Here is a 20,954-nt window from a genome sequence, read left to right on the forward strand (position 1 = left end):
AAGTAAGTACAGGCAGATTGAATAAGGACAATATAGAAGCTATAAGTAATACATGCAGACAAATAATCATCCTGGTTAAGTCTGACAAATCTTCCAAGATAAACCCTGTGAAATGGACTTGGCTTAATTTCAGCATTCAGTAACACAGTTTTAGTACTGCAGTTACAAGCTTCCTCACAAACTAATGACTTTATTCTTAAGAGATGTGACTCAAAGACCACAACAGGATAATGACACTGTTACTTTGGCCATCCTTCCAAAAACTGTATTTCCTCTTACCTTGAATCTATTAGTGAACAGCTCCAGTTTGGGAAACAACTCTCTGTTGGTATACAGACTCTGCAGAGCTTTCAAACACTTCAACCTCACTTCACCTTGCTAAATAAAAAACACTGAGATTAGCTGTCATAATACTTTAACCAAATGCACATGAATATTAAAAAACATAATACTGTCATTTGTTTAATGTAATTTAAGATTTTATGCAAATGACCAGAGCCAATTTGCAATTTAGCTAAAAACCAAAACCCACATGCAGTCACCTACAATGTTATATTACTTTCTATTTGCATATAGAAAGAATTAATGTGCCATCACTTAGATGTCTGTAAGCGTTTCCCTTTCAAGTGGTTCCACAAAAAGATAAAGAATGTAGCAAGGAAATCCAAAATAGAGAGGTAGGCTCTCCAGGTGGTTGGTGCAGGCAGTGTGGCTGTTTGTCTTCAGGAAGGAGCCCACAGGCACCTCATGACTGACAACTCATGCTCACAGTCAGTGCTCAGGGGCTCAAAATGACTGGGCCTGGGCTCAGCAGCTCAACTAGCTGCCAGGGCAGGGACACAGGGCACACACATTGCATTTGTTATCCCCAAATGCTTTACATTCCATCTCTCACAACAGGACAGCACTGGCTGAAGGATGCAAAAGGTGTGAGAGATCCTCCAGTGAAAAAAGTAATATTTTTAAAGAATCAGCTGTTAACTATGAGTTACGCAAGTCATCTGAAAGAACTTGCAGACCTACAATTTTTTTTTCCAGCACTGCTCCTAGAAAAGAAGACTAGTCTGAATCAGGATGCTGGAATTTGATGAGCATTTCAACAGCACTCTAAGTCTCCTTTGTATTCCTTGGATAGTGTTAGCAAGGGAATTCAGAGTAAAACAACTGATTCCAGTGGTTTTGGTGGGAGTGGGAGCACAGCCAGTCCCATTGCTGCCTGGTATATAAAATCTCCCAGGCAGAAGTGCAAAGTCCTCTGTCAGAATGGGCTCCTCTTGCTGCAGGAACTGGGTGGATACCATCAGCACTAAGAACTGTGCTGAGCCAGAAAAGCACCTCTTTTCCTTCCATCTGGTGTTTCAACAGTTTTTTGAAGAAAAAGCTAAAAAGATTCTTCAAGGAAGGAAAAGTGGACTGAGGAGAACTCCACTGGTTGTGGAACCAGTGGTGTCTACTGAGGGCCCAGAGATCTCCTTTTTTCCTCTAACCTTTGGGCAATGTAAGTGGAAGAGACATAGAAATCCCTTTTCCATTCTGCTTCAGACACAGAGGCTCTGAGGAGACTTCTCTTGTAATCAACAGAAAATCCCCATGGAAGGATTTCTGTCAAGAAACTTCATCAGAGACTGGACACATGAAAAGCACAGGGACCAAGCAGACTGGGAGTATTGCCTCCTAATTTGAGCCAATACCTGGAAGTGACCTGATTGAAAGATACCAGGTGAGGAAACAACAATCTCTCTGTAAGCCAAGGATGATGCTGTGCTGGGCAGCAGCACAGCAGCAGCTGCCTCCAGAGCACTCTGCTGAGTGTGGGAATACACAATACTCACCCTGTCATGTAGTGTCCAGCCAACATATTTTAAATAACTATCATTCAGGAAGGCATCACTGTACATTTTCATCCAGACACCGATTTCTTCAATACAGACAGCTCTAATCTCAGCAATAGCATCACTAATATAGAAAATGAAAAGAACAAGGATTAGCCAGATTAGACAACATATACTTCTCATCCCCATAGCTATATTTTGCTTTTACTTGTCATGAACCTCACTGTGTGAGGCCTGTCACTGTTCTTACTGCCGTCTCACTGATTTTCTGTTCCTCGACATCCTTGAACTCACTGATCTAATCATTTCAGTGTTTATATATGCTCCTACATTTCCTCTACATAGATAAATTCTCACCCTAGTTTGCTTCTTAGTCTATTACTCCATCTTTAACCTCTCTCTTTCCAAAGAGAATTATGAACCCAAATTATAAACCTCCTCTGGGCAATAATTTCTGAAACAGCATCACAGACATTTGCTTTGCAGCCCTGTCTCCAGCTCGAGGTGCAGAACCATTTCAAGGTAAGTGAAACTCTTTGGTTTAGCCAAAGGCAACTGCCGGAGGAGCACAATGGAATTTACTATACAAAGAGATCTCATTTCATATCCCGCATGAACACCCATACTTCCCCTTGAGAATTTTGCACTTCAGCATTGGTTTCTTCCAATTTTGTTGTTTTTATCCTACATTCTGACTGTGGCAAGTCGTGGAAGAAGAAAAGACATATCTCAGGCAGACCTATCAGCTGCTCAGTGAATAGGGGTGGCAGTAAACTGGAGAGGTCACCTAAGGAGAGTGGATGGAAATGCTTTTCATCTGAGTGGCACTTTCCTGCCTGCCTGACATGGAGCATGGCATCTTTACTAATAATGAAACAATGGGAAAAGAGATGGGGGCCATCTGTCCCTTCAGTAATTCCATCTCTGGGACATCTGTTACCATGAGAAATCACTTGTGCCACTCCAGCTGGCACTGCCTCACAGTTCCAAATTTCAGCTGTAATACAAGAAGAACACAGAGTCACTGCACAGAAGAAGGGACTGCCTGGTGCTTCACAAACACTGTACTTGCTTGTAATTGAGACCCTTGTTTTGTATTTTTATTTTAAAAAAATCTTTTTTGGAAAAGTAATAAATATCAATTTAATTCTAAACCAGAGCCCCAAAATGTAATATAATTTATGGGAAGGAAAGAAAAATTCCAAGCTTCAAGCAGGAGAATAAATGCAAAAATGAGAAACTGCATTTTTATTAAAGTCAGCAATTTTACAAAATAAAAATGAAATGCACTCACTTTTCTGGTCAAGAAACTGCACAGGTTCATACTCCTAACTCAATGCAGCAAACCCCTGGTGACTCCATACTGAACTATGTATTTCCCTCCTGCAGGCTGGCCCAGCTGATCCAGTGCCTTTGTCCTGTCCCTGACCTTCCAGAGCCTGAGCTGGAACCCATGGCTCCCACAGGGACCATGAACCAAGCCCAGCATCACACACAGCCAGGGGCACTTCTCCAGGCAAGTCTTGGCATTTGAATTCAGCTTGTAGGGAGGAAACTGTACTGCTGTAACAGCAGAAAAGCATAAGCAGCATGTAATGCATTTAATGCAATAACATGAGGGGGACACCTGTGTGAATGCCACCAAACCACTGTCATTGTCTCTCTTTGCCTATGAGAAACATTAACTTGAACAATTTCCCAATAGCATCAGTAAATCTGGCCTGCCCCAACTTTGTGAAGGCTCTGTAATCCCAGAACCAAGGAAAGAGACATATATACACACACATACACATATATATATATACACATATGTGTATATATATATATATCTGTGTGCGTACTTAATTGTACATTGCTTCACACTGAACTAGATTAGCAATTCTCTTATATGGAGTTACTTTTAAACTATTTTAAAAGCAAAATATAGTTGGAAGAATGCAAGACTTATGGAAAAACCCCGAAGACTAGTAAATATAAATCAAGAAAAGATGGGGAGCCACATCTGCAGCAAAGTAGTGAGGAAGACATTCTTCCTAGGGGATGACAGCCTGAGTCCTCACATCCAAGTAGGTTACTTCACCACCTTATAAATTTACTAACTGCAAAGGATTTTGGAAGGATTTAATGGCAATCCCAAAAAGAACCTAAATGTCAACAACTATTTAATCATGCAGCACACAGCCAGCCAAAGAGCGGGAAAAATCATGTTTTCTCTAAGAATGCATTCAAGCTTCCCTAGGAAGACAGAAAAACTGCTTCTTGATTCAAAAACCTCCTCAGGGATCCCTCAGCACTACAGACACTCACTCCAAGCTGCTAATTAAAAAAAAAGAAGAAAGAAAGGAAGAAGAAAGCTATTCAGCTGATTAAGAGATTTAGTATAAGAAGAATTTAACATCTCTAGTATAATTGAAAATCAGACAGAATCATGGATAAGGCATGTGAGACCAGCAAACAGACTCAAGGTGCTGGAGAAGCAGGGGAACTTGTGAGACAACACTTCCCACCCACATCACCTTCCAGGTAACTATCACCAATCAGAATCACTTGTGTTCCTGCAGGAATCACTAACACAGACTCCATGCCCATCCAATGCTGTATCAAACACAATACAGGCAAAAAACTCTTTGTACCTTTGCTATCAATGTCGTAATTGCTTGTCACTAAATTGTAATTATTTTCTTCTAATTTTTGTACAGTTAAATACTTTTAGCTTCTGGTCAGAGTCATTATGAATTGTTTACCTTTTTAAAAATACACACTAATTCTGGATGATACAAAAACTTAAATACTAATATACCTGCACTGGAAGTGTTTTTGGAATAATGAAAGCATTACTAATTATCGTAATTACAAATTAGTGATGTAAGCTTGTCAAAGCATCTAGAAAGAAATAGAATCTAGTCCAGCATAGAGGTGAAAACTAATGTGGCATCTATGGATCTTAGACATGAAATATATTTAACCCTTTTTTCAGCACAAACTGCAAAGCAAGGTCTACAAGAGGAAAATGTTTGCAGCACAATTCACAGCCCAAGTTCCTACTCTGGGTGAAGAGATCCTCCGTGATGCAACTTCTGATAAGATTTGACAGAGGGGGTTCAGATAAGAAATTCTACATTTACTTTTGAAATCTTGGCTTGACAAGGCAGGCCCATAAATCTTAGGACAAACCACAGTAATGTCAGGAAACAGATTTTACCAGTGCCACTCCAAGTGCCACTTCAGCATACCTTTCATGCCAAAATACACACAAGAATTGTGATTAGGGCCAGAAGTATTCAGGACCTGAGTCACAGAGACTCTGATGGTTATTTGGGAAACATCAGGTACAGAGCAGTGTGCTCCTCAGGCTTGCTGGAGTGGTTTCCAGCTTCAGCTCCGGCTCATGGGTTCTTTCAATCTGTTTAATCACAAACTCATGAGGTTAATCACAACTAAACTGAAAGCCCTCTAAGCAAACCTGGCTGATGTGCAGTGCCTTGGATGCTCACATTCTACAGCACTGCCAGTGCTGAGTCAGACCAAGGCATGACCTGGGGATGAGCAGCGGAGCAGGAACTGCTTCAAGGCTTCTTGGAAGCTCCTAAAGGAGCCTCACTACTGTCGTTGCACCTGCTTTCCCAGTCTAACCTCTGGAGATGCTGCTTCTCACACCTTGTTCTGAAACAGCCAGAACTGCAGATAACCATCAGAAGATAGTGGTATTACTCAACAGGCAAACCAGTATGAACTGAAAAATACAGGTATTTCTGTCAATGGGTTGGGCTGAGACTTAGTTTACAGGAAAACTTTCTAACAAGGACAGAACCAAGGGTGAATCACTGCCTTGAGCTTTCTGTGGGATGGAAACTCAAACTCCCACTCAAGGGACAGGAAATGGAACAGCTGCACAGAACCACACCACTGCCACTTGGGCAGAACTGGGCCCATCTCTTGGGCTGCCTGTCCATTTAGAAACCTTCTGAAGATGTAATTATAATAAGAACTAGACAAAAATGTCTTTTATACTTCTTTTTTCTATGACTCTCATCTCTGGACCTTAATTAGAACCCCCACAAATCCAATTTATAACCTTATAAATGTACTAACTATAAAGGATTTTGGCTGAGGAAGGAGAAATGGCAACATGAAGTGAGGTGGGTACATTTCCTGCATGCTTCTTAAGAATATCTCAGGTTTTGACCAAATCTGCTGTTCACACTAGATTAGCATTGTACCTAGAAGACTATTTAGCTATTTCTGCAATTTTGTTTTTTTTCTTGATGAGAGAAGTGAGCACTGAAATCTTCCAGTAAATTGGAAGCCAGGCTACAGAAAGAAGATGTAACCTCACTGCAATACTTGTCAGAAGACACATTCTGAGTGAAACAGTTTTGGGGGTTTTGTTTAGGTCAAGGACTTGTTATTTAAGCTACAAAGGTCACTAAGCATGAATCACTGTGGCTGAGTCTGAATCATATTGAAGGATGGGACCTACTCTCTGGGAATAATTGAAATAACATTTTTTTGAAACCATCACCACTTGTGCATGGTTTACAGCCTAAAATCATGTGAAGTTTATAAATAATTCTAGCTATTCGAGAGAAGGAAGGTTCAGGAAATTAAGGAGTTATGAAAGCAGATAATAGTTCAAAATCCTTTACATCTGATCCCTCCTGGGCTCTGTTGTCAATTAGCTGGGTCTCACACAGACATTTTCCCCCTCCTTTTCTCGTCCAGCTGTGAGTGCAACTCTGTGCTCTCTGTCGTGTACCGTTACTCGTAGTTTGGTGTAAGTTGTAAGAGACTCTTTGGGGCTTAAAGGTCAGGGATGGCTAGTGCTCACACAGGTGGCTCTGGGGGCAGGGTGGGAACAGGTTCCTCCTGACCCCTCTGAATAGAGGCACAAGTGGTGCCACCACCTGTCTGATTTCAGTCAATTCCCCACTGGTCTAACAGGGCCACCATGGACACCTTTTACAAGAGCATGGATGGATTTTACTTATTTGGCGTCTCTTCTTTTACAGCAACATCATCAAAATCAGGTCTTCACTAGTGGTGGCAGGAGGCATGAAAAGAATTTTTTTTACAAAAAGAGGATTTCAAAAGAAAAAGCAAAAGCATCAGAATGCAGACCACCAAAGGCTGAGTCTTTTTCCAACCCCACATAAGAGCATGAACTACTAAGAGAATATTTTAAAGCAACATTTTGTTCAATATAATACACTAAGTTCTGAGGGGATAAAAATGGAAACACTCTTAGAATTTAATTTCTTCAGCCTTTTTTATCTATGCCACGAAAGCTCCTCTCCTAACAAAATGATGTGAGTGCTATGCTGACCTAGCACACTCGTTTACCTGCTGGCTCTGCACACCCATCCTCCTGCTGCCAAGCAGCTCAAGGCTTCCTGACCACAAACCATGAACTTTCTTTCCACACTCAGGTACTGAGGAGATGCTGTCCAACCCCACTGTGCTGCTCACACTCACACATTTGTCAGCACGAGCACCTTCCTAGCTTCTGTGTCTTGTCTCCATATTACAACCATCCCTCTGTCCAACTGAACTATGGCTTCCTCTTCACCTTCTAACCCTCTTCTCATATACCCTTTTTTCCTGCCATTTTCCTAAAAGATTCCATAAATTATAAACCTTTAAAGCAGAACTGAAATCTTAAAGGTTAATTGCATGGTTTAGTACCCTTGAATTTTATCTTTTGATTTCAACAAGTCAATTAACATTTAAAGAGCTGGTTGCACCAAGGTGATGCAGATGCTCTGAGGCATCTTGCGACACACAACGACCCTAAATCAATTTTAAAAGACTTCTGCTCTCTGGTAAACCATATTCCAAATTTGCCATTTACACCCAAGACATACAAAAGGAAATGCAGGCTTGTAGGACAACTGCTATCTTATGATACACAGTAATTATTTGATTATTCTTATGTCATTTTTGAGCTCCCAACATGGATAACTTTTCTTTTCAAAATGCAAAGATTCAAAGCCCATATCTCCCACAACCCTTTCAAGCAGTCTACTGAATTAAAATAAAATGGTGTGGATGGCTCTATTGAGTAATTAATAGAGGTTACAATTTGTATATTCTTCCATAATTTCAAGTGTTTTTGACAGTGACCTTGCAGCATCTAGAATATTACATCAGGAGAAAATCAAGACAGAAACTGCCCTTGACTTTCCTTATGACCACACTTCATTAGCAGAGCCTACTGGAACATGCATTTTCTTACCGGTATCTATGAACAAATATACCCTTAAAAATAGAGTTCATCATATTTTCGATTTCATCTTGGTTCTCTTGTAGCTGTGAAAAACAAAACACAAAATAAATAAAAGACCATTGCTTATTATAATTTGGCATTCTGCAATTCCCTATTGGGAAAACTTTGAAGAGCACCCAAGTAAATTCACCGTTTCTGCTTTTCTAGCACATGCCTATATTGTGTATATATACATACAAATATTTACATTTATATATTCAATGTCTTCATGGAAGAAAATTAACATTCACTACAAACATCAATTTAGTCTCTCAAATTAGTTCTTTGAAGTGATCATCAACTTTTGCTACTGAAAATGAGACAAGTAGAGACAATGTGTGCAGTAATTTCAGCAGTGCTCTGTCACAGGGAAACAGAGCTGAGTGAATGACAGCTGCAGAAACAAAGCTGGTTACAGCTTAGTTTTGAAAAAAATAATGTTCTATTTAAGGAAAGGAGTTGAATATCTTCTCAGTCTTAAATAAAAGACTGTCAGTCCCTTAAACTTCAGCACCCACAATAACTGGGTTTCAGAAGATTTCCAGGACTGGAGCACACCTGACATCCAGGCCTTAGACTGCAATAAACCAAACCCAATTCCAAATGAAAAGGTGCTATGAGCATGCTTTTATAAATAAGAGCATTCTCTTAAAAATCTTTTCACTTCCTGGGTAATATGAGCAGGTTTTGCAAGTACTATGGGAAGTATACCTTGTGTCAATTGATATGTTAACACAACTTGGAATTAATTACAGTATTCTCATACTGTCAGATCTTGTATTAAACTAAGTATAACTTAATTACACCTAAATGCAGCTTTGTTAATAGATGTTAAAAGATGACACCAATTTTACCCAATCAGCTTTTGGCGCAGCCACTGTTCTTCCATCAAGGCGTTCATTACAGCCCAAGCATGGCACCACAATGTGGGAATGTAAATTTGCCCACATTCTCACAGTAGGAAAACCACAACAGAGCCTTACTAATTTAAATTATTTTATGATACATGCACAAAATAATTAAACCTGTATAATTACAGATGTATATATTTAACAAATAAAAGGTTTTAAAGCCAGAGGCAAAATTGTGATCAGCTGGTTTGACCTCCTGCATGGCATGAGCTCCGAAACACTTTCACCTGAGGGCTTCTGTTTTTCACCCAAATATTTCTGCTGCTCCTTTCAGCTCAAGTAGCTTCAGAACTCAGGGAGTAAAGTCTCCCAGTTCACTAAAGTTTAAGGGGGTGCTGTCTCCATTTTGCATGTGGAAGAAACCAAAGCATTGAGGGCTCTTGACTAAATAGTCAAAAGCCTGCCAAAGAAACTAATTTCACAGTAAAAGGGATTATGTACAAAGAGAAGAGCTGGGTCCACACCAGCTCTGCATACATGAACCAAGTATATTTAGACATGGCCTCTGGGAAAAGCACTATTTGCAGCATCAGCTCAATCCAAATATGTACAGACTAAATGCTTGTTTGAGAATTCATAACCCAAAGGGGACTGTGAGTTCCTAATCGCTTCTCAGCTGGATGACTCCACAGGCTACAGGCAGGGAAACATCTACAGCAACATGGGGGTAGAGACAGCCTAGCACAGGTTGTGCAGTAAAATGAGGATGGGAACAAACCAAGAAGCCTCAGGAGGCTTTCTGAAAATCTGCCAGGGCCCTGGAAGCAGAAACTCACACAAAACTCAGGGAATGATTTCCTGGTATAAAACAACACCAGAGAAGACTGATAAGAGACTGATGGACTTTCTGAGCCATGAGAAAGTTGGGATTCTGAAAAAAGTGTACTTTGACATCTCTCTGAGTATGAAGTGAAGTAGCAAGGTAGAGGCCCAAGCAGCACAGGCGAAGGGACAGGCTTCCTCCCTCTTCTTCTGCACAGAATTTACAGTTCTCTATAAACATAGTGAATTATCATCTGGTAGAGGTATCCAAGTGCTGGGGCACAGCTGGTGTGGAAGCAGAAACAAAGATTCAGTAGGTACATCTGAGATCCCTTTTACCTCTGTGTACTATCTTTTAAAGGATACAGTTCTCAAATGTATTTTAGATTCAGCAATGAATTTTCTCTGAAATCCTAACTGCTTTCTACACTTTCAAGATTTTTAACCCATGCACTTGAATCTGAGTGCTTAACTTCAAGCATCTTGAGAGAGCATCTGTGTCTTAGGACTCCTGCTCTTACCAATGCAAAAATTATTTAACACCCCCCCTCTTAAACAGAAGTAAAAAATGAGGGAAACGTGCTCCTGTTGACTCTGCCAGCAGGTTTGGAAGCACAAAATTTGAATTATTACTGGCAGATACTAAAAAGACAACTTTCTCTGTTTTGTGGCATATTGCTATATAAATCATCCACTTGAGCTGAAAATCGTGTTGATAAGACAGAGCTCCATGCATGGCTCTCCCACCAGGCTTGTAGATGATGGCATGAGAATGAAACACTTCAGAAAGTGCTCCATCTCCTCTGCTTCAGACTAACTCGCCACACTCAGTTGTGAACTGTTCCTCTATAAGCTTATGAAAACACATATGCACATGTTTGTGCACAGAAGTTGTTAGGATGGCACTTCATCAAAGAATCAACTGAGGAAGTGCCAGCACAGAATGCCACTGTCAATTGAGAGTATTTAAACACTGGGAATATACAGTATTATGTCAGGAATTCTTCCACAGAGCATTAAGCCATCTAATCCTAATAGATCTCTTCTGCCCAGGTGCCCCTGGGGTGCTGACCCCATGGACATGCTCAATCTGGCTATTCCCAGGCAATGCTCTGCTCAGCTGTCATGAGCAGTGAGATGAGAACCCCTAAATACACAGAACCAAAGGCAAGGACTAAGAAATGTTCCTTCTGCTGTCAAGGCTCCCAAGCCCCGTGCAGCCTGAGCATCCTTGCTACAGCTCCCCAGAGAGAGGATGTCCTGCAGCTCCGAAAGAATGGCTGAGGGAATGGGCACAGAGGAGTCCCTAGCCACAAAGCCACCAGCCCAAGGTAATCAGTGCAATTAGTCCTCTGCAAATTCAGAGCAACAATCAACAAATGTGGGCTACAAATTCTGTTCCACCTATTTTGCTTTTTATAATCCTCTGGAACACGAATTCAATTTAATATTTAATTAAAAATGTTTCTCTCGCAGTTTGGGCAGGAGAGATTGTTCTTGTGTTGTACCTTATGCATGCTTTTCAAGAATTATGAAAACCAAATAAAGTTGTGGTACAGATCAAAAGGGTAAAATAAAAAGATGTATTGTGATTATCCCCAAAGACTACAGTCAAGCAATTCTGAGTCAAAGCTACACCTAAAGGAATTCAGGGTGCACACAGGCAAAGCACCCAGACATCCTTAATTGCCACAGAGTAAAACAGTGGTGGAGAAAATTCAAAACTAATATATTAAAAATCATATGTTTAAGTCTAAGCCATACAAACTTTGATTTTTCAATTTCTCTTATGAGTTTTACTTGGCATCTTTACACATTATGGTTGTTTGGGTGTATGTGTATTAATTTTCTACTTGTCATCTTTAATTACCTCTCTAAAACTGAAATTCCCTGTGATATAATACTTTATTTAGAGATGATTACAGAAGCCTTCTAATGTTTTTTCTCACCTAATGCAAGACTGGTACTTACTAAAGGCGACTTTAATGTTTCCCTAGCTCCTTCTCCCTGAGAACAGGTGCTATAGCCTCAACTCCTGTGTTTCCTGCAAGCAGCTAAAAAAGAAGTACTAATGAGACATTGTGAAATAACTGCAGTGATCAAGGGGAAAACTGGGCAGTGCAGGGAGGGAGCTGAGGATCCTCTTGCCAAAATCTTTCTGCATCTTCAGAACAGTGACTGCTTACAGTTTGAGACTCTTCCTTCCTGGTCATACATAGAAGCCTGAGAACAGAGTTCTCCTTGTGTGCAGAACAGCTCCACAAACTCAACTGAATGTGGCAATACAGGAGTTAAATAGTGTGCCTGAGACCACACAAATCACCACTGCAGAACTAAGCTCTTTCTCACTCTGGTACTCAACTCACAAACCGCCCTGGGCTTTCTGTTGGAGGGAATGTTGGACACGAACCAGGAAAAAAAAAATTGTCTTTTCACTTGCCTCTTTTCTTTTCTGAAGCAGCAGCTCCAATCTTTCATTAGCTCTTTTGCCAATCATTTTGTTTCTCTCAGCTTCATACTGCCTCTGTGTATTGTCCTGATGAATGCTCAGGTTTAAGGCAACATTCACAAGAGCAGTCATAAGCTTCATAGCTGCAAAGGCATAAGACAGATTATGACTCTTTACCTGTAGTCAAGAGCTCAGAAAATATTTCCTCAGCAGATCCATACTCACAGCAAAAAGCCTCTCGACCCTGGCAGAGCCATCTGGAAAGGCACTTCCACCCAGGCAATGCCCAGGTCATTGGCCCATGGTCAGAAAGATGAGTCTACCCCACACTGAGCTGCAGGCAGTGCTCCTTGCTGTCTTCTCCAGACAAGCTCTGAGTGCACCAGGGAGCCAGCACGTGAGCCTGCAGCATCAAGGCACCATGAAGGCAGCTGCTGGGGAGTTACAGCCATTTCTGCACAGAAGAGTACCAGCAGAGATGGCTCCATACTAAGTGTGACCTTAACCAGTGGCTTCTGAGGACAGCTCAGTTCACAAGGGACCTCAGCACGGCATCTCTGAAAGCAGGTCTGACACTGCTCTAAAGTCAGCTGTACAGCCATATTAAAATGCAATTTTTTTTTCACACATGCTGGATATGATATTATTTATGGCTGCTTTTCAGTACTAACATTTATTTTTACAAAAAAACATTAATGAGGTTTTTTCCCAAGTTCTGTGTGGTTACATAGTAAAACACATTTTACAATATTGAAAAACCAGCAAAATAATGCAATAAACTACCACATCCTCTCTGCATGCTGCTCTAAATATGCAGCATTGCTTCAAGGTAGAAAAGCAACCACACAAATGGAGAAGTGAGGCTACTTGGATTGACTTACACTGCTATGGCTCAAAACTGGTAGCCTACAGCTTCCTACAGTGAATCATCTCTCCCTCCTTCCAACTGACTAGCATAGAGGAAAACTGAAAACAAGGACCTACAAACACTACTTCAAGAAGAAATGCCAGGCTACAAGTAGATTTTCAAAAACTTTATCAAGACTGAGCTCCATGGCATCATGTTGAGCTCTGCTCTTTGGGACTCCAAAACAATTAAATGTGCTAAAAACAGTTTGAAGGAAATTTGTCAAATCAAAGCAAAGCCTCAAGCTTGTTACAACAAGCAAGTAAATAAATAAATGGCATGTATTGTCACTGGTAAATGCCGAGATCTTTGGCAGCTCCCATCCATGATGGGCATCTGTGCACTAGCCCATGCAAGGATGGACCAAATAATCCCAGGGACCAGAGTAAAGACCTCACTCCATAAATCCTTCCTTATGAACCAATCAACCACTGTCTGAGCAAACTGCAAATCAAAACCACCCAGAAATGCAGACAGCATCAGATGGAAGGGAATATAGTTTAAATAATAGGCATGGATTTCCAGCAGGTTATCTAGGCTCAAACAGTGCTCACCTTGGAATCTGAATTTGAAGAGGAAATTCCAAACCTGGAAACTTAAGCCTGTATAATTCACAGTTTTATCATCCCATTGCTAAGTATGGTGAAAAACACAAGGGAATGTGTTCCCAAAGGAGTTCAGTCACTGTGAGTTGAAGGCTTTGGGTTTTAGTTTTAAAATCAAAATTCACTCAAATCTGGATTTGTTTTTTCAATATCATTGGAAATCTGCTTCTTAATTTGATTCGTAAGAAGAAATGAAATTTTAAATAAATTCTGATTGTATTTGTTTAACACTGGGTGTTGGTACACTTGAAACTGAAAATATGTGTATGAGGCTGATTGTAGAAAGACTAAATAGTGATAAATACTGGCCATAGAAACATTCAGATCATGACAAATGTCTGCTGTAAGAGTTTCAAATATCTGGCATGATCTATGAACCTTGCAATAAGATTAATTTCTTATCACGTGACATGACTAGCTGTAGACACCCACACCCAAGCCAGCCACTCTAATAGTGCTTTGTAATTGAGAAAAATAGTTCTTTGTAGAGAGCAATTCATCCCTCTTAGAGAAGACAGCTCATATAGGTGTGATGAAATACATAAGCAAAGCCCATTTCTATTGAATGATACACCCAGGGCTTTCCTTAGGTGAGACAGCTGCACTGAAAGGTGGTGTGGCTGCAGGTAAAGACAGTGAACCTTACTACCATGCCCCAGTGATCCCAAACCTTATGCTTCTCCAGAGTTAAGGCACAGATTATTTTTGCTGGTGAACGGAAGCTCTTTGATAATACAATTATCCTGATACTTCTTTAGAATAAATTTATACTCTAAAATATAAAATTACTCCAACGTTTTGTACAACAAGTGAACTGTTAATAATAAAATACAAGACATAAGCATGCCACTTTTGATTCTCAGGATTCACTGCAGGACCTGGGGATGACAGGAATCCCTAAGTGCCTCAGCACACTACTTTCCAAATAAAAAAGGAGTATTTTAAGTATAGTTGTACCATATGTGGTACTTGGATTTGATGAAGCTTTCCACAGTTTTAATGCTGGTCAGGGTCCACCTCAATCCAAATTACAAGGACTTCTCGCAGTGGACAAGCAGCAGCAAGTTCTGTGACAGAACCCTCCTGTGGCAGCTCACTCACCAGCCAGTGTGCTGGTGTGCCGGAAGGCCCGGACCTGCGAGTCGGAGAGGCCGGTGAGCAGCGAGATCACCGTGTCCATCATGTACTCGTCGTAGATGATGCTGTACTGGCACTGCCGGATCAGCACCCCAATGAACTCGCAGAAGTTGGAGCGGAACTTCTTCCACTGAGGCCCAGGCATGGTCAGGGGATAATCACCACTGTCCTGCAGAAAAACAGAAGGAAAAGATCAAGTATTAAAGGTCTCCCAATTTAATTTCTTTTAATGTTAGTGCAGCCATTGTGGTCTAGGGTTATAAATGAAACATCATCTTGGTTCCTTCAAACCAAGGAAGAATAACAAATAAGAACAACACATTATTCTTCAATAAACAGGGAGCCCCAGTGGCATGACAGCACTTTTGCAAAGACATCATTGTAACTGTTTTCCACTTGCAGTATTGGCTCTGTATAGTCCAAAATAAGTATCAAGATTCAGTTCTTTTCCTTGTATCCTCGGTTAGGAAGTGGGAGCAAAGCATGAGACAGGAATATTTGAAAGTATTTAAGGTCAAAACCTAAAGAAAGGCTTGTGTGATTGACAGTTTGTGTCATTCTCCATCCCCATTTCAACTCTAGATTAATATTCTAATCAGCTGGCTCCCCCTCCCCCTAAACTTTGCTTTGCTGAAGCCTACAGTTGACTATGGTTTACTCAAAATTAGTTTCCTGATCAGAAGGCAAACACTGCCCTGTTTTATCTTGTAAATGCAGCCTTTTTCTAGTGCCTTCTGATGGCAGTAATGGAAATTTTACTACAGATTCATAGACTTCATCTTCAAAAAATTATTACAAGATTGGGCTAGGCATGTTCATCTAATGCCTCTCCAGGTCTGCTCTTACTGTATCCACTATGTATATACTGCATTACAGGGAGACTGTCCCCCCCACAATCAGAAAATGCTTTTTCCCTCTCAGTGAAAAAGCCTCAGTATAAATCTCCCTGATCAGGACTGTAAGTGTACAATTGTAAGATTCATTTATAAGCCAGTTCCAGAGTATCCAAAACATCAAGGTAGTAATGCTCCATCCTGAATCTCTCAGTCAGGATAAGAAGTCAGTACTACCAAAGTTATATCCATTTGTACACATTTATTCTGTGGTTTTGTGAGGAACAAACTTTCTTCCTCAGGACTTATGACCCAGACTGAAACACGCAAAGGCAGCAACATCAGCACAGAGGAGCTGCAATCAAATACGTTGAACCCAAACTTCATAAACAACATCCCCCTAGAGAAAACCCTTTAGCCATCACATTGAAGCAAATCACATCCATTTCTACCTCACCAAAACAACCTGATGGATCTTTACATGTGAACTTTGGAACATAATACATGCTTTCTCAAGGTGTGTGTAAATGCAGTCTTTTGGAACAGATCCTCATAATCTCTAGTGCTGTGTGTAACTACTCATCTCTGTATGGTGAATTTTTAACCTACAAGTACATACCAGACAACACTTTTGAAAAGTCTATGGAGGTGTCCCATGAACACCTCATCTGGCTGAAATGGGAAGAATAAACTTACAATAAAGTCACCATGGATCTTTTATTCTTGAATACTAATAAAAACGTGATGTATTAGTGACACTGTCACAATACTTGATGGCCCAGTGCTTAGAAAATTAAAAGTAAACAAAGTCCTTGTTCACCTGCCAACTCTAGCACAAGAATTATGAGAGAATTCACCTACAAAACACCTGTACTCCTAAGCCAAGTAGCCAAACAGTGCAGCCAATGAATGTCCATGGAATTTCCTGTCCCAAAGTGAACTTTGTGAAGAAAGTTATTTCCATCATTTAAATCCTGCACAAGCATTTCTCTAGTCATGAGGAGGAAAATCAATACTTCAATCCCAGTCATAAATGCAAAATTCAGGCCAGCAGCCAGCTGATTCCAGCAGCACTCATGGAACCATGGGACAGTTTGGGATTTCTGAGGCACTGGGGGAGCTATTACAGGTGAAATGCCAACAGATTTCAATATTCATTGGGTTGCAGCCTAGGACTAATGGCTTAATGCTTTTGTACTAAGCCCCACAAATTCTCTCACAAATCCATTCAAATGTTAAGGCAAAAACTAGAACTGAAACTTTTTTTTAGGACTATAGAAGTTCTGAAAAGTTTTAGTAATGGAGAAAGACTATGTACCAGAAACTGTAACTCTTTGAGATGTTGCTTTCAATTCAACTTCAATTCAATTTCAGCTTCATAGGAAGTTTTTTTTTCCTCCTGTGAGAAAAAACTTTGGCAGTTTTAGAAAAGATTTCTTTTGAAAAATACTTTCTTAATCAACTATGGGACAATCATGCAGCAAAAGAAGCACCCCTATGGCTGCAGTCAGGCATTTACTGAGACATTTTGCTGTTCAAGGCCATGGCAAAGAAGGAAATTGTGTATAAGTACATCCTGAAGAAGAGCATTTCTTGTATTTATTGTTTTCCTGCTTAACTTTCCGAATAACAGCACTGACATTTCATTTAGAAATGGTCAGAGACACTACTGTGCTACAGAAATTCCTGCTCCAGCTTTAGTTTTCCTCATTAAAAAAAATGAGTGCTCAGACTATTCAGCTTTTTATACATCAAAATCAAAGAAAACACAGTTCAAAAATCTCAAAGCTAAAAAGCATCCACCATTAGGAACATGTTTATTTTGACAGAAGATACCCAGTCTGAATTGTAATTTACTTGTTCCAAAGAAAATGCTCAGATCTTCTGAGAGTATTTCTTTCTGTATCACTGTTCCAAAATGATAATTTTCATGTCAAGTTCCTATTTGGTTTAAACTGGCATTTAAAATGCACAAAACATTAATTTGCACAGAGAAAATAGAGCAGAATGCTGTAATCCTGTCTCATGAATCTGATGTGTCAGGAATCTGGAGCTCTTTGCTGTATGATGACACTCCCAAGAGCTGAAGTTCAGCACCCAGAGTGCCAGCAGCACTCTCAGCGGGATGAGAGCTCTCCAGTTCCTCTTCCTGTCTACTCTGATGAACCTCTCTCTGCCCTGTAACTCTGCATCCGACAGCTGAAGTTGCTGCTTTGCTTGTCAGTGCGGTTTCCCATACTGAGACATTATTTTTCCACTGGCACACTGCATTTTTAATTTAAACCAGAAGTATATGGTAATATATTTCATAATGCTTCAAACAACTATTTGTATACTCTACCTCATCAAATTCTTCTGTCATTTTCCTTATGATTTCTGCATTTTGCATGTTCCTGAACATTTCAATTCTTACCGTACCTGTAATGTAATGAAAGAACAAAAAGAAATGAACACAACACGGTTTTGCTACATCAAAATATCAGTGTTTTTTTGCTGCTAAACAAACAGTGATACATATCAGACTATGCAGAGTGCAACAATAACAGGAATGCTTTGAAAAAGGCTGTCTCTTGAAGAAGTTGGGAAAGAGAACTCATCTGTCCTGTAATGTGCTTTCAAACGAGGAATTACTACCACTTTCCATCCTTTCACTCTTTGCAGCCAAGCAAGTGTGATAAAGCAGTGATAACCATGGAGGACTCGTGCCATGTCTGTAGCTGCCCAAGGCTTTCAATTTTGTGTGCAAAATGAAATGAGCAGCATCTTTCAGTGTCATGGACACTCCTGATGGTTCTGCACTTTCCATGCCGAATCTCCTGGATGACGGATACCCACGTTCTCCATGCACCGACTGGGGGTTTTCACACTGCTCAGCTCAGGACCAGCATTTATTGACTGAGGCACATCTTCCAAACCCAAAGGCTCCAAAGGGCTCAGTCAAGATGTTAGCCAGCTCAGCACCAGAAGCAGCAACTGTATCTCTGTTATTCTTTCATGTAGATTTTCCATTCCCCCTTGTTACCTAAGCACTGGAGTTGATAGGATTGACTTTACATTGTAAATCAAAGTTACCAAAATCAAAAATAGAACAACACAATAGCTGTAAATGAAACTTCTTGTGTCTTGATCAAAATTCAGTCAGTATACAAATAAAGAATTTGGGTCCATTACTGCCTCTGCAACTAGACACTATCTAAATATCTAACCATATAACCCAGGGCAACGTAAAGAGGTTTTTTTTTTGCTGCTCCTGCATGATCTTCTCTTCATCACTTGACAAACTTCTTTTGTTAATGGAGGAAATTCAGAAAAATTAAGCAAACTACAGAGCTACAAAATCCATCCCAACATCATTAATGTTACAAAGAGTAAGTCTCTAAGCTTTTGCAAAAAGTTCAACTGGATTAATGATCCACTGCATGGATTCAAAAATTCAGACCATAATAGAAGCAGCTTAATAGCTACCAGTAATAGTCTCTCTACAAAGAACAAATAATTTAAACATACTAAATATTATGCAAATGGTTGAATTCTGGTATTTTATTCCTTTAAAAAAGAGCATTAGAAATATATGCATTTCAAAACATGCAAGCACAGAGCACACCAAGTCTCTATGATAATACGGGTACAGTTTTACAAAGCAAATTAAATATTGATTTCTTGAATTGCCTTTGCTTCTTCATTAAATAATATTTGTTATCTATTTCATACTAAGAAATACTGTCAACCTCAGTTCTGACAATGGCAATTTAAATTTGTGCATGGCAATTTCCATATCATTAATAAACAATTACTAATGCAATGCATCAACATAAAACCAGGAACCCAAGAGAATACCACCATGTGGCAGCTGAAAATATATTTTCTCAGCTTGGAAATCATCTTGTAGATATATTTTTATCTCTTCCCTGATCCTGAAAGTTTTGTTTTGGCTAAATGAAGCAGTTTCCCAGTATGTCTCAGAACAGGTTCTATTGCAAACCCCCTCTGCTACAGGAATGCCCCTTTCTCTCATGGCATCTGCTGCTCTTCCCACTGGCAGCACACCCATCAGTCAAAGAGTAACCTACTCATCTTTGCTATTTTACTGATTTATAGCCCTGATTCTAATTTTAGCCTTATCTATTTGCGGCTTTTTCTAATAACCTGTCATAGCCTCAGTTTCTCTGCAGTCAGGGCCAGGCTATTTACCTTGTGTGAGCAAAACTGAGAAAGCACCATCTCTTCCTGGGCCCTCAGAGGGGTCTGATCCCCATCCAAAGGTGTCACAGGTGAGGATGGGAAGATCCTCCAGCAGCTTCCAACAAACAACGGTGCAGTTCTCTGGGACCAGGAGGCAGGGGTGTGCACACTGTGAGACACACTCCTGACATCTCCCAGGGCTGCCAGGGTGGATAAGAGCTCTGCACTGCCAAGGGAGCATGAGCAAAGGCTCAGTGTGGAGAACAGCACTTACCCACTGTCCTGTCCCATTCTTTCCCCCACTTTTCAGGACTCAGTTTACAGAAGTCATGGAAAGCACAATGAGAGTTTCTGCTTATCTGGCAGTAGGCAATGGCTCTGGCCTGACTGCTTTCCCTTCCACCACCTCTCCCCCACCCAACCACAGCACAGCCCCATATGTTTTTCTGGCAAACTCATTTAACACTGTAAGTATGCTACAAACACTTTGCTCAGATTTCATGGTGTCACCACAACATTTCAGCACTGCAATGGTCAACATTATTCAAACTCATAGTTTGAATAATGTGAAAAGCAAAACTTGCCCATTTTTCAGGTGAATCCTTAAAATATTACAGATTATTTAAAAAGTACAACTGAAGGAGTGGCATGCATCCTTGAAGTCTTTACCTTACTCAAGTTGCTTCACGTCCTTTTCTAACCTGAGTTTTATCTCTGTCATAAAGCTCTCACTCTATTTAGTGAAGAGAATGGAAATTGTCTTAATCCATTAAAAACTGAGAAGTCTATTTTACTTCAGGACTAAGTTCTCAGTTAAAAACCTATTCACACCCACTGTGTTTTCAAAAGTCTTCTCACTGACATGTAAGTATATTTCCTTAATGACCAAATTCCAGTATAACTTTCAGCCAAAACAGGTAACAGTATAATTTGTCAATAATCACAGCACCCAACACAGCCTTTAAGAGTGAGAAGAAAAAATCCACACAGAGAGAAGAGAAGAGAAGAGAAGAGAAGAGAAGAGAAGAGAAGAGAAGAGAAGAGAAGAGAAGAGAAGAGAAGAGAAGAGAAGAG

General features: G+C 40.2%; 1 protein-coding gene across 7 annotated transcripts in view; it reads right to left on the reverse strand.

The window, feature by feature from the left end:
- STAG1 (stromal antigen 1) overlaps positions 1 to 20,954 on the reverse strand; it is a 154,170-nt gene that overhangs the window by 43,123 nt on the left and 90,093 nt on the right. For 6 of the 7 annotated variants that reach the window (XM_015637464.3, XM_033516801.1, XM_033516800.1 and 3 more), the window contains 6 exons: positions 18,040 to 18,116; positions 14,830 to 15,034; positions 12,208 to 12,359; positions 8,065 to 8,138; positions 1,833 to 1,956; positions 280 to 378 (listed from right to left, as the gene is read on the reverse strand). In XM_015637464.3, coding sequence (XP_015492950.1) covers positions 280 to 378; positions 1,833 to 1,956; positions 8,065 to 8,138; positions 12,208 to 12,359; positions 14,830 to 15,034; positions 18,040 to 18,116 — 731 coding nt within the window. Of the gene's footprint in view, positions 1 to 279; positions 379 to 1,832; positions 1,957 to 8,064; positions 8,139 to 12,207; positions 12,360 to 14,829; positions 15,035 to 18,039; positions 18,117 to 19,889; positions 20,137 to 20,954 lie in introns of those variants that run through there. The other variant, XM_033516803.1, reaches the window with a different exon arrangement.

The sequence above is a fragment of the Parus major genome, chromosome 9 (assembly GCF_001522545.3).
Source record: "Parus major isolate Abel chromosome 9, Parus_major1.1, whole genome shotgun sequence".
Classification (NCBI taxonomy): Eukaryota; Metazoa; Chordata; class Aves; order Passeriformes; family Paridae; genus Parus; species Parus major.